Source organism: Malaclemys terrapin, chromosome 2 (genome assembly GCF_027887155.1).
Source record: "Malaclemys terrapin pileata isolate rMalTer1 chromosome 2, rMalTer1.hap1, whole genome shotgun sequence".
Classification (NCBI taxonomy): Eukaryota; Metazoa; Chordata; order Testudines; family Emydidae; genus Malaclemys; species Malaclemys terrapin.
In genome coordinates this window covers 121764450-121778250 of record NC_071506.1, presented here as the reverse complement: position 1 = coordinate 121778250, position 13801 = coordinate 121764450, and the positions used below count along the sequence as shown (strand labels likewise).

Genomic DNA, 13801 nt, shown 5'->3' with positions numbered 1-13801 from the left:
AGTTGCTGATTTAGTCAAGTGCTGAATGTATGTGTAGCAACTATCTTTATACTGAACTGGCAATAGTGTGTCAGTAAAATGTAGTAAGAGGGTAGAATCAAGGGAAAGATATGTCCCTAGCTATAGATATACCCAGCCTACTTCTAGACTTTCTCAAGTTAGATGGGGCTCATTATAACACATGGCTTGTAATGATGGGGTTGTCTAGCTGGCTGGAAGTGATTATATGAAGATATACAAATTGAACTCTTTCAAAGCCATGTTAAAACTACATGGAGAAAATCCTAGAATCCCTTATTACAGCGTTACTGTGTATACTGTAACTGTTGTACATGTCTTGCCCAGATGGGGAGATGAAGAGAGCCTGCTTTGGATCATTGCTATTGGCATAAAACAATTTTGAACCTGGAGAGTAGTTGGAGAAATGCCTTGTATAACAGATTGCAGTAGAGAGCTGGACGTGGTTTGAGTTGAATGCATCACCGATATTTACCTGATGACTCTCTTTAAGTGTTCAATAGTTTGAATTAAACCTCAAAAGTCCAGGATACTTGCATTCTTTGTATGATTCAGTTAAGCTTGCCCTTGCCAGTAAGTAAGCTACTTTCTGTATTTGTTCTGTTATATATTTACTTTTTCTTCTTGTTTGCAATGCCTTCTTAGATTTGAAAATAAATCTTGAATACTTGTGTTTATCAGCCTTTAGAAGGTTTTCCGTCTCCTTGTATGTGTGAGGACAGAACCAAGCCGATCAGTCAAAGTCTTCAAGGATTTTACCAGATTTGATAAAACAGATTCTAGAATCTAAATGTAGTCCACCAATTGTAGTAGAATATATGCTGTTTGCCAAGAGTTTGCTTTCAAAGTGCTGTTAATCACGCCATTGGGAAATTTAGTGACAACTTGTCATAACTACTTTTGAATCTCTGGGGAAACAGTGATAGAATTTTCATCTTAAATTTAAAAAAATTTCAACAGGGTATGAATCTTGACATTTTCAGAAATGTCTAAAACAACCTAGCGAGGATATGACCCGTGAAGAAAATATTAACAAAATTTGAGCAGGTAGGCTTTAAAATCTAAAATCTCCATACCTTAAAATATCTTTGTTTTCACAGAATAAGGACAAACAAGTAGTTTAGTTAAATCAAGGTCATCACACAGTTTAACACTTCCTGCCTCCTAGATTTTTTTACTGAATCTTTTTCATATTCTCTCCCCTTACATAAAACTTATCCTTTTTTGAAATGTAATTGACAATGTGTTATGGTTAGCTAAATATGTTGTATACTCTGTGGTGCTGTAAACCAAGGATGGTTGTCAATCCTTACATTTTATCAGGTATTCTGATGGACTGTGTAATTAAACAATCTGTGGAATACTTAACAGGTTGTTAAAAAATGATGCGGGCAATCCAAGGACACTTCCAGTGTCCCTAAACTTCAGGAAAATAAATACTCACATTCCAGATCAGGAAATATCAAAGAAGATAAATCAATGGGAACACTTTATAATTACAAAGCTCTACTTTTTGGGTTAGTGGTTTCTCAAGAGGTGTTCATATGTCTTCATAATTCTCATGGCAGTCCTAATGGATAGTGATAGCTATTTGCTATTTTCTTGATGGTACTCTGATCAGAGAAAGTTCAGAAGAGCAAGTCAAGTCTAAGAAGTCCTCTTATTATTTTTTTAGTTTCATAGATTCATAATTCCAAACAATGCTAAAAAGGGTCAGTGATACGGCGTCAGTTTTATTCACCCATTGGCCAAGAAGGCCATGGCTCTAGATGGAGCTCTTTTATCAAAACCTCATTCTCCCACTTGTCTAATGAGAAATTTCTTGTCCAAAAGCTTAAGCCTGCATCCTGTTCCCATATGATGACCCCTAAGACTGACTAAAACTAACAAATTATTGGAAAAAAGCTCTTCTAGTATCAAGGAAAATTGTGTTAAAGAAACCTATGCCACAACATGTATTATATTGAAATACCTGTGCAAGATAAAGCTCATTCTAAGATTTTACAGATCCTGGCATTTCTTCAGGATAGTCTCTCAAGCAAACACAAAGTACAAGCTTCAGCTTGATCTAGAGTAATAGGAGTAAGTGGGGCAGGTTTTCTTTTATCAGCCCTGTAGCATAAAATCTTGTAAAGCAGTTTCTCTAAACCCACATCCAGTCCCTGTGCCTGTGCTAAATCCTAAACTGTGTGCAGCAAACCAAATATACATAGACATTCTCAGTTTAATTACAGAAGAATTTCTAAAGTTGGTGAGTTATCCACCAAACAGTTAGTTTTCATAAGAAAAGGCAATCCCCTGAACCAATAAATTAATACCAAAAAAAAGGGATGGAAGACATAATTCAAGACATGGCTCAAACTGAAGGTAGGGGCGAGCACTTAGAATAAATTAGGAACTAGAAAATATAAGACCTTATTTCTATTTCTGTTCTATCCAGGTGAAAAGTGCTTGGTTAGGCATCAGCTAGAAATGCTAAATCTCGGAATAATGCAAAGCAAGATGAAGTTCAGCTGTAAGGCACCAGTACAGTCTGCCAGATAACCACTAGACCCCCAAGGGTTTATAGGCTTCCTACAAAGAAACCTTGATGGCAACAACTTAATCCTGCGTTCATACTTCTTCTGTACCAGTTACGCCTGCAGTGCATTTGGCTGAAAACAGGAGCACACTTTAGTGTCGCGCTTATCCTCAGCCTTATAGTACAGAAATGTGTCTAAATTAGAGGTGCTTTTCCTTTCAGTATAATCACATATTGTTGACTTCAGGATTATTGGACAAATATGTGCTTAAATAAATGTGTTTACCAGATTTCTGTTCTCTGAAATTGATTGAGATCCATCATTTTTAAGTTTTTACCCAGGATGGGATATTTCTTTTGTTGATAATTTGTGGTGCATCATACTCTAGGGGAAAATATTGTTCATCTTCAATTCTTCCCTTTAAAAGTTGCTTTTAGTACAGGATTAGTAGGAAATTTACAACCTTGGAAATTCTTTCTGGCTGCCTTTTCCAGATTACTGGAGTTTAGTGCCGAGGGTTGTAATTGACTTCTCCAGTGTTGGCATCATTCGTACGATAAGATGGAAAATGTCTGAGACTTGTTGGATAGGAATACTGTATGCACAAGAAAATAAATTGATACAGAACTAGTACTTTTCCCTTGTCATTTGGCAGTTTGCAAAGATTGTATTTTTTTTCTATCACTGCTGGAGTTAACATAGCTTCATTTTCCTCACTCTTTGAATTGTATTTTGGTCTGTACAACTATCATCATTCTCTATCTCCAAGAATGTGAGCCGTGTGGGAATAACTTGAGAATTAGAAAAATTACATTTTTAATCCAATCCAAAATGGCAGTTAATTTAAACAAAAAACTAGGGGTTTGCTGATTTTAAAATCTAGCTCAAATATGACTTTAAGCAAGTTGAAGTTGCCCATATGCAACACAGAAAACATGCTTTTCAGATGTCACAATATATATGACTAAAACTGAATGAATAACTAGGATTCCATCAATGTCAACTCTGATCTATTCTTTTTCTTTTCTCCTGACAAAATTATTTCAGGACGTTGTCACCAGCTTTCCATCAAGCACTACTATCTTTTTGTCGGATGTCAGCAGAGAGTCGTTTGGGATCAGAGGTATATTTCCCTTATCGTAAACAGAATACCCTTTTTTAATCTTCTCACTGACTGACTTCCATTAACCAACCAGTAGCTCTAGCTTTTAAGAAGAATTCATATACATATAGATTTCGTAATAATCCTGTGCACAAGTATTAAGAAACAAGCTTTATGATTTGGTGAGATTTAAATGATAGATTCTAATTTTTAGGTGTATTTATGCTCAATCACTAGTGATTATTTTTATAGTTCTTGGAAAGTTTAGTCTCTGCTGAAAAATGCTTTAATAAATGAAAAAGGTTGCATTTCAGTCGCGCTGTGTCATAAAAATAATTGGATTTCTAGGTGTCTCGGATTGCAGATAGTGAAAAAAGTGTCATGTTAATGCTGGGACGTTGCCTGCCACACATTGTTCCTAATGTGCTGCTTGCAAAACGAGAGGTGAGGAATCCAAAAATGTTTTCTATTTATTATTTTCACCCTGTTGCCATTTTGTTCGTTTTGAAGTTGTAGTGTTTTTATTTTTTTAAAGTCTGTTACTTGCAATCATATTCTTACTTTTGTGCATGCATCTCTGCTCCTAGAGAATGGTTTTACACCTCTGTCAGGTGAGTTCAGTAAAACTGCATGGTGTATCATAATATTTCCTTCTATGCTTAAGACACCCATTAGCATTCTGCAAGACTTAACTGTTACTGTAGGTCCATCTGTTTGTCACGAACTTTGATGTTTTATATTAGATAGGCCTATTATTAATGAGTATTCTTTTTGAAGCAGTTGGGATTCAAATCTATTGATATTACAATATGGGATTACTTTGTCTATCTCAAAAGGTAGCAAGGATTGACAAGTTCATTTGGAACGTGAAATACTTTTAGTATAAACATTTCAATTTATTATTCAACAATTTAACTTTATGTGGAAGAAATTACTATTCAATCTTTTTCAATATTAAACGAATCTTCCATACAGTGTTTGTTTTAAATCTGTAATAATCATTTAAAATTAAATGAAGATGTCCTATTAATCTTGACTATAAATAGACTTGGGGTTCTACATAATCATGGATACTGTGGCAAACTCCAATAGAGTAAAGGAAGGTAGACAACCCTGATGTGGATGTTTGCATTATGACTTCATTGTAAATGTTACACATAATCACAACTACAAAAAAGTCAAGCAATAGACAGTTTGATTTTTAATACTTGGAGGTAAGGTTTGGTCTTTTTTAAAATATCTGAGGGAGAATGTTCACTATTCCAATAATGACATTCAGTTTTAGTCTTTATCTATGGGACCTACAGTATGGTAGGTTTATAGTAATGCACTTGGCTTAAACCCATAAAAGGCTTTATTGAAAAATATTTAAATCAAGAAATTTGTACTGATCCTTGAGTGACATAAGTTTCTGTAAATTGAGTAGTTTTCTGTGGTTGATTATAGTGCAATACCAAGATGCATGGCATCTGAAAGTTTCAGAAAAATTATCCCAGGAAAGTCTTTTTATTGAATGTTCTGTATAATGATGCTTCTGTTAAAATACCATTGCAAAATAATTCTGTGGAATGTGCCAGGATCAGTGCTTAATTTCTGATATTTGCAGTTCTGCTTGGCAGGTACTCCAGCTTCTTTTCATAGCTTGTAGCATAAGCAGTGTTATGCGTTAATATTTTTCTAACCTGTTTAGCCTATTTCCTACCTACTTTATTCTTGCAAAATCTAAAGGAATAAATGATGAAATACATTCTTGCATTAAAAAAAGTCACTTCAGAGTGCTTCTTTTCAATATGGTTGAAGACTTTACAAGAAAATTGTAACTGTATTGCATGGAGAGTTTATGCTATATATTTCATTAAAACTTTTGCTGTAATGCGTATTAAGACAATAGTTTCTTCAGTGCAGCATTCTCTGAGGTAGGATCCTGGAATCTAGAGGAAAGATGAATATAGATTAACATCAGTAGTTTTATGAATATTAATATTATAGTAGTGGCCATTAGCATTTTTAGTGTCTTATGCTTCCTGGTATCTACTGAAGGCCCAAAATATTTGGCTAGCAATAATACCACAAAATGAGATTTCTTTGACTAAATCATAGCTAGGGAACAGCGATATCTCTTTAAACACTTGAGTAAGAAAGTACTCAATGCAGATTTAGTCAAAACTCAAAATTTTTCTCACGCTTTACAAGACATAAATATAAATAGTTCCCTGTGTTGAACTGTGGCACTGATCCTGACATTGCTGTGTGTATGCTGCCCCGTTGACTGCAATGGGAGTTCTCTGAGCAGAGTGCAGACAGGAGAAAGCCCTTTGGCTGTAGCATCAGGATCTTACTGCTCTTCTTTTTAATTAAAAATGAATAAGCTGTACTTGAACCTTCATACCTTTAAATTAGCATACTGCATTGTTTTAGTAACTGTAGGTTAACGGCAAAGATTTTGGTGGTCTGTAAGTCTGTGTACATACAATTTTTACAGAATTGAGGGAGAGAGATACAGCTCATTACCTTTCAAAGATATGTCTTTGAGTCTTCTGCTTTGTTTTGTTTTTTTCCCTTATCTCTTAAAAACAAACATTTTTAATTCAAATTACCAAACCACTGTGCCCAACTTTTTTTAAATCATTCTCTTCAAACAAGGTTCCATGTAACCTACAGAGGGCAGCAAAAACAGCTATACAGACACTGCAATCAATGATTTATTGAATCTTCTCACATTTTCTTACAGCATGTTGCTGTCTTGTGTGAAGTTGATTTCTGCAGAATGCAACTCTGGTGTTGCTAATTATTTTCTTTTTATGAAAATGGGGAGGAAATGCAATGCTGAGATCTTACAGAACAACCAATGTAGAAGGGGTGCCAATCTTGACAATCTGGGAAAAGAACGTAAAATATACTGTATATTTAAAAAGATATTTGCATGAAGATGTAGAAGCTACTATTTACAGAGGTGTTGAGACACTTTTTCATTCTCAGCCTTTTTCAGGCACTTAATTCTGAAAACAAAATTCATATGGGCTGAAATCTTTTTATCTTCTTCAACCTAATCTGTGTGTTTTGGAAGTCTGATTAAAATATTGGAATTGTTTTAAAACTTTCAAAATGTGGTATAAAAATCTAAGCATCTAAATAAGTGGCTAGATTTTCAGAGATAATACACTAACCTGACAATCTGGCTACTTACTTGATTCATAAATATAGCTATGGGTGCCTAACGTTGGGGTCTCAAATCCGAAATTAAAATTTTGGAGTAGTTTAAATAACAAAAAATAGTCATGTTTGCATCAAATGTTTTTAAGCATGTGCCCAGATGCAGACTTAATAATACACGTATTTCCAGATACATATTGATATTTATGTAATGTATTTGAGTTTGTTTCAGTATAGTACAGGATTGTCAAACTCCCAGCCTGTAGACTGGTTCTTCTCTGCTTAATGTGCTTGCCTCCCTCATCCTCTAATATCACCCTATAAATATGAGCAAATATAACTGTCTTAGGCAGAAATAGCTTTGAGAGGTATGAAGCATCCCATTTCAGTGTTATGTTACCTGTGAAACTTGATCCTTTAATGGGGTTATTTTCCTTTTGAAATGTATATATTAATAAATAAATCTGAGCAAAGTTGAATTTTGCTCGCTTAGTTACCACAGCTGTATGCATAAACAACACACAAACAAAGGATGTAAATAAGTAGTCATAAGTATCCTATATCAGTTTTTTCCCCACGGACTCTTTAACTTATGTGCAAACCTTCTAGTGACCTCCATGACAGACTTCATGTGGATTAGTGGATAGTGTTACCAGCCCATGAGCCATAATTAGGAATGTAATTTGGTCTTCTCAGTAAAATAAATGTGACATACCTCCCCGCATGTTGAATGCCACAATTTAATCATGCATTCATCAAAAAAACTACCACGAAGGTGTAGAGATACAAATATATGTGAAACACTAGCACAAGGATATCAGTAGTGTCTTATACACTGCAATTATTTCAGTTATTACAATCAAGCAGGTTTTATTTCCTCTACCCCTTTTTTAAAGGAGTTTCAGCAAAAAATTTGCATACAACATCGTTTGAGAATGTAAACATACATGAGTAGAGAAATCTAAAAAATATGGTTCCCATCCTATCCTGAGGTAAAAACACTAAAGACAAGGCACGTTAGTTTTACCATGAGGTAAACTAGGCAAGATCAGTCACTGGTGGGACTAAAGCATTGACATCACCTAGTTTTACTTTGTGATAAAACTAATGTGCCTTGTCTTCACTGTGTTATCCTCTGATAAAAACATACCTTTTCTTAGCATTGAAGACCAGGCCTCTGACATGTGATGTTACATTTCCAGTCGCATTCTCATGTCACAGGTGTTGGGAGCTGGGTAGTGACAGTGTGCTCAGCAATCTAAAGGGAGAAGTTTCTCACTTCTGAAAACCACCTCTTTTGGTAGTGTTGACTGGCATCAATAAAAGTTTAATCCAGTCCTCTTTAGCTAGAGAGAGTGCAGAAAGGAGGGACTTATCAGGGTTGAACAGGGGCATTGAGGACCCCTAGTATAGAGCAGATGAAGAAAGTAGGAAAAATCTTTGAAAATCACAATCTTCTCGCATTTTATCTTCAGCACAAGTGGTATTCCTTCCTGAGGAAGGCAAAAGATTATTTTTAATAACACTGGAAGTCCCTTTCCTTGACTGTTAGGCACTATATAGTCTCCATAGTGCTAAACAACTTTCTCTAACGTTTTTTGTTGAAATTAGTAGCCTAGAAACTTGGCTGTGTGTGTTTCCTGCTTGGAAAATGTAACATTTTCTAAAACATTTACTGTGCCATTGTTGCAAATCAAAAATCTTAGATGCTTATGGTCTTTACTGAATAAATATCCATCCAAAACATAAGAGCTAGTGATAGAAAGAAGTTTCTGCCTGTAGGATAACCACTCCTGTACAACTGTTTTCTCCCTTCTTTTTTCTAATTGACTGGAAAAGGATCAGCCATTTTTCAAGACTTTGAGAGACTTCACTTGTCCTGTGCTATCCACATGCAGCAACTATTTAACTCCTCGCATCCCCCACAGGAAATCACCTCTTACCTCCACTTGTACCTTTCCACTCGTCTCCCTTCCATTAATTATACAGGAAAACACAATAGGATACCACTACTCAAGAAGATTTCTCACTGTTTCTCCACTCCCCTTAATAGAAGGAAGTATAGAAGCACTGATGCAACGATGCAGAGAACGCTCGATTCTCCCATAGTATGCACGAAAGAATGTGACCAATGGACAAGGAAACACAACTAATTCCATCTGCTATAATAACCAGCTTTCTGCAAGGTAAAGAATTAGCCTTGTATCTGCCCCATGTCAATGGTTTTAGGTTCCTCATCAGTCTTCCATACAAGAGTAAGATAATATCTAGGTGTGTATTAGTGGCCTGTGATACCCATTCAATTTATAAATGATGATTTTTATCAAATTTTTCAGTTAATTCCCCCCCCCCCCCAATGTAGAAAGAGAGATTTTTCTCTGGGCACTTAGATTAGCCAGAAGAGTAGAAACTCCACAATTCTTCATCTCTCCAGTAAACCATCATAACAGTAAAAGATCCAGCATGCTAAAAACTCCATTCTCAATAGTTTTTAAAGAAAACTAAATATTCTTCTACACAGGTCAAGGAAAGCTGAAGAATTAATGGGCAGAGTATCAAGATAACATTGGCATATGGCAGAATGCAGGAAATGAGACCAGGATTTTTTTTTAAATATATAAAGGTCTTTCCAATACCCATTGTAGGGAAATTATATCCTACATACTACAAAATCTGATCCAATTTTATTGTCCCGAAGAGATCCCAAATTGCTGTATAGTTTATTAATACAAACTAACATTTTTTTTGAAGGGGAAATATGACAGCCATCATGGTAAAATCTGTTTGTTTTTTGTAATACCGTTTTAGAATCCACTGCATCAAGATAGGAAATCAGATGCTTATTTTTCCTTTATGCAGTACAAAACAAAAATATATAACAAACTCTTAAAAAAAAAATCAGAATTTTAAATGGGGCAAAATCCCAGAGTCTTTAGTATATAAAATAAAATCTAGCATCGAGTTCTAGAAGGGAATGAATCTTCAAAGGAAGAAAGTTGCAATGGGGTATAGCACAAAAGCTAATTACATAAAAGGTAACTTTAACAAAGTGCACGTATTTCTGTCTTGGGCTATAAAAAGTACCTGGTCACGTCATTATCTGACACATGTAGTAAAGGAAATAGCAAACTGGCCAAACCTGCTCGTTATCTACCCCCACTCTCTCCTTTGGATTTTGCAAGAGTAGATGAGACACTCCCATATCCCCTCCAGTCTGTATGAATAAGAACCTGTTTTACTTATAGTTCCCCAAGCTGTACCTCATTTGGAATAAATTTTACCTGCAGTACCTCAGTGATGTGTATTTAATGTCTCGCTGAAATCCTCAGGTGAAAAGCTGCAAAACATTTTTATTAAATTTGGCTCACAAATCAAACTGCAAAGATAGCTCTGCCATTGTCAGGAATTGGCCAATTTGTACAACACTCACAATTTTAAAAGTAAAATCTACTGTCAGTAGAGAATTGAAAAATCAAGAAAAGTGAGCTTGTATCATTGCAATCTTATCCTTCCCATCATAGCTCTAGTCCATCAGTGTCATTTATTGAATTAGGAAAAGCTCCCATTCAAAAAGTCTGAATCAAGCAGAAACTCAAGTCTCCATGCAAAGTTACTAGAGCAGCAGTATCTTCCAATTTCTGTTCTTTAACAAGCAATGAAGAGCAAGCAAGAATAATCTAAAAACTTGCTGAATGAGCACACCAAAGGGGAAAAATGAATTACTTGCATGTTACGAGCCCTTTTCATTTCTTAATGATATTATCTCAGCAGACACTTCTTTCTCTATCTACCCTGCCATGAAGTTTCTCTCCCTAACCTTCATTTTGAATTAGGTAGCTGTTGTGCTGTTTCCAAGTGGGGGCCTAAGATGACTGAGGTCAAGGAAAGGGATTTCCAGTCCATATTTTTAAAAACTGTTTCCTCTGAGAATGAAAATCATCAGATTTTGAAGAAAGGAAAGAGGTTCCTACAACTGTGAACTGCCTTTTTTTCTTTTCATTTAAGGTTTTTCACAGTGTGTTTTTAAACAGAAGCTTGTTTCTGTGGGAATTTTATTGCTCTGGGAAGATAATTCAATTTCAAATTTTTCCTTTTTATTGAAAAATCTTCTTTTTAAAAGCATACTGTACTTCATATAAATACCATAGGGGCATATCTGTGCAAATTCCTGCACCCACATATTGCTTTGACACTTTGATTCAAATGTACATACAGAATTGTGTGAGTGGCTAACGTGAATGGGGCACTCTTTTTCTCTTTAACTCCATGTTGACACAATTAACCTCTCAGAATGAGCTTTGTGTAGGTTAAAAAGTTTTAAAGCTAACTTTTGTTCAATTGATTAAAAGTTCCTGCAGATAATGTAAATTAAACTTTAACCATCACTATCCTAGAATTATTAATAGAGGTGAGCTGCAAATGTTAATACACCTCTACTCCGATATAATGCGACCTGATATAACACGAATTTGGATATAATGCGGAAAATCAGTGCTCCGGGGGGGGGCGGGGCTGCGCACTCTGGTGGATCAAAGCAAGTTCAATATAACGCGGTTTCACCTATAACGCGGTAAGATTTTTTGGCTCCCGAGGACAGAGTTGTATCACGGTAGAGGTGTACTAATAATCTTGGTAGGGTTTTAAATTTTATGTGCTGAATTCCCCAAATCATGACAAGGAGGCATTTAGCATATAATTTTCTTAGGTCTTTTAACATTTTCAGGTCACTTTATAAGAGAGAGACTTCAATTAAAATGTCTTCTGTATTTGTTTTTCTATTGTGTGGCTAGATATCTGTTCACTTTCTTTTGCCATTAATGACTATTTTCCCAAAGCATTTTACTTTGTTTGGTTTTTCCTCCACTCACAATTTTTTTTAGGAATTGATCCCACTCATACTGTGTACAGCCTGCCTCCATCCTGAACCCAAAGAGAGAGATCAGCTCCTACACATACTGTTCAATTTGATCAAACGACCAGATGATGAGCAAAGGTGTGTGTGTGTGTGTGTGTGTGTGTGCGTTGGGCCGGGGCGAGGGGTACTTTTTTCTTTTGACAAAGAAGTAGGTTTAATGGAAACTGGATACTCTTAGAGGGCTATTGATTGATTTCCCCCTCCCCCCCCCCCCCCCATTCAGTTCACATTGTATTAACAAACTCATTTGGACTTCGGGACTTTCCATTTCTATGACCTGCACTTTCATGTGTAATTTATAGTTACTGAAATGTAAGAATATACTCTGCAAACTTCAGTATAATACTTCAGTTCCTTTAAGAAAAAAGGTGAACTGAAATGTTTTTTAAAATAAGCTTAAGATCATAAGTCTAATACTTGTGGAGATATATTGATATGCCAGTCTTTTAAAACTAGTTCCTTCATCGCTTACCTGTCAAGACCCCTAGGTCCTTAGTTTCTCTCCAATATTTAATGACTTCACTGACACCTAAAGTAGTGTTAGGAAAGCAGTTCCTGCTCTTCAGGGATCAGTGATGTCAGCTGTTCCAAGAAAATTTCAGAAAACTTAGGGTCTAAAGTCTGGTTTTGGCAGGTAAGACGTTTTTCACTTAATCTTGAAACTGTTTGTTTGTAGTTCTTAGCTTTATATATGTGTTGTGATAATGATTTAGGCTCTCATATAATGTTTTTTTTTGTTTTTTGTTTTAAACTTCAGTTCTCTATTAAGTAGTACTCAGGAAGTATTGCTTTGTGTTCCCTTTTACTCTCCTGTTAAGATTATCCTTAAGGTTGAAAGATAGTACTCTGGCTGGTATGTTTCCTTCTTTAATAGTGGAAAGATTTTTCATAAGCGTTTGTCTGGAACATTTCTCTTTTGTTTTTGAAATTGCTTCATACGTCACAGGGTCTCCGAAAGTCTGTATGTAAAGGGTGAGTCCTTGTTCCTTTTCAGGATCTTCAGGCATGTGAATCCCACCTCCAAAATGTACAGTGCTCTCAGCTAAAAAGTTTTGGATGTCCCAATACAATTTGTGTTGCTAACATTATTCTGTACTTTTTTAATATATAGAGCTGCACAATTTTGTTGTAAGATTTTAGTCATTTGTGATCCAAATATTGCAGTTTATCAAGCCGAGTTTCTGGGAGCCTCTTTACAGCTATAACCAGACATCTGATTTCCAGCTAATAAAAGTGAAGTGAACCAACAATATTTTGCTTAAACTTTCACATTCAGCCTTTTACTATAAAATATGGAGTGATATCTTAACATTTCAGGTGTCAATTTTCCAGCAGAAAATATCAGAAAAAATATTTCCACAATACCATCCAACAAAGTTCATATCTTAAAAGTAAAGTTAGTAAACATTCTAATACTCTGCTGATTAGCTGATCTCTGTATTCAAACTTCAGTTGTCAAATTAAATCCTAAATTTTACATCCCTAGAATCCTAACACATGTATGAACCCAAATCAAAATAAGGTTCTGAGTGCAAGCAGGAAAGTGTTTTCTCTTCAACATTGACTCCACTGTCAACATTTTACCCAAATTTTATTTGTATTATGTATAATGGTGTACAACCACTTGTCAGTAGGATCATGCAAGTGAAAATAGTCAAAACCATTCAGACATAATGATTTGAAATGGTGGTGTCAGTCTGCTCTGTTAGATATAGTGTTCATATGCTACTCAAGATCAACCACTGTATAGAGACCTAAAGTATACAATATCTCAGAAGGGTAATGGATGGACTTTCATAAGTGCCTTGGGGGGTTGGTGTATCAGTTCAGCAGGTTTACTTCAATTTTTTATTTAGATAAAAAGATAAGGTGAAATGTGACCTTGACATGCTATAGTGTGATCCCATTTATCATTGAACTGTTAATAGCTAGTTGAACATTGGTGAATTATACTTATTACATACTAACTATATAGTGTAACTGACAGAGGCTTTAATTACGTATGCTTGACTGTGTACACACTATCCATGGGTAATAAGCACATTAGCCCATAGACATGTTGCCACCACATTGTATGTATTCATCATACAT

General features: G+C 35.4%; 1 protein-coding gene across 4 annotated transcripts in view; it reads left to right on the top strand.

The window, feature by feature from the left end:
* The window catches only part of RELCH (RAB11 binding and LisH domain, coiled-coil and HEAT repeat containing), a 112895-nt gene that overhangs the window by 40317 nt on the left and 58777 nt on the right, over nucleotides 1-13801 (top strand). For 3 of the 4 annotated variants that reach the window (XM_054020081.1, XM_054020080.1, XM_054020083.1), the window contains exons 9-11: nucleotides 3588-3663; nucleotides 3991-4086; nucleotides 11676-11788. In XM_054020081.1, coding sequence (XP_053876056.1) covers nucleotides 3588-3663; nucleotides 3991-4086; nucleotides 11676-11788 — 285 coding nt within the window. Of the gene's footprint in view, nucleotides 1-3587; nucleotides 3664-3990; nucleotides 4087-8872; nucleotides 8982-11675; nucleotides 11789-13801 lie in introns of those variants that run through there. The other variant, XM_054020084.1, reaches the window with a different exon arrangement.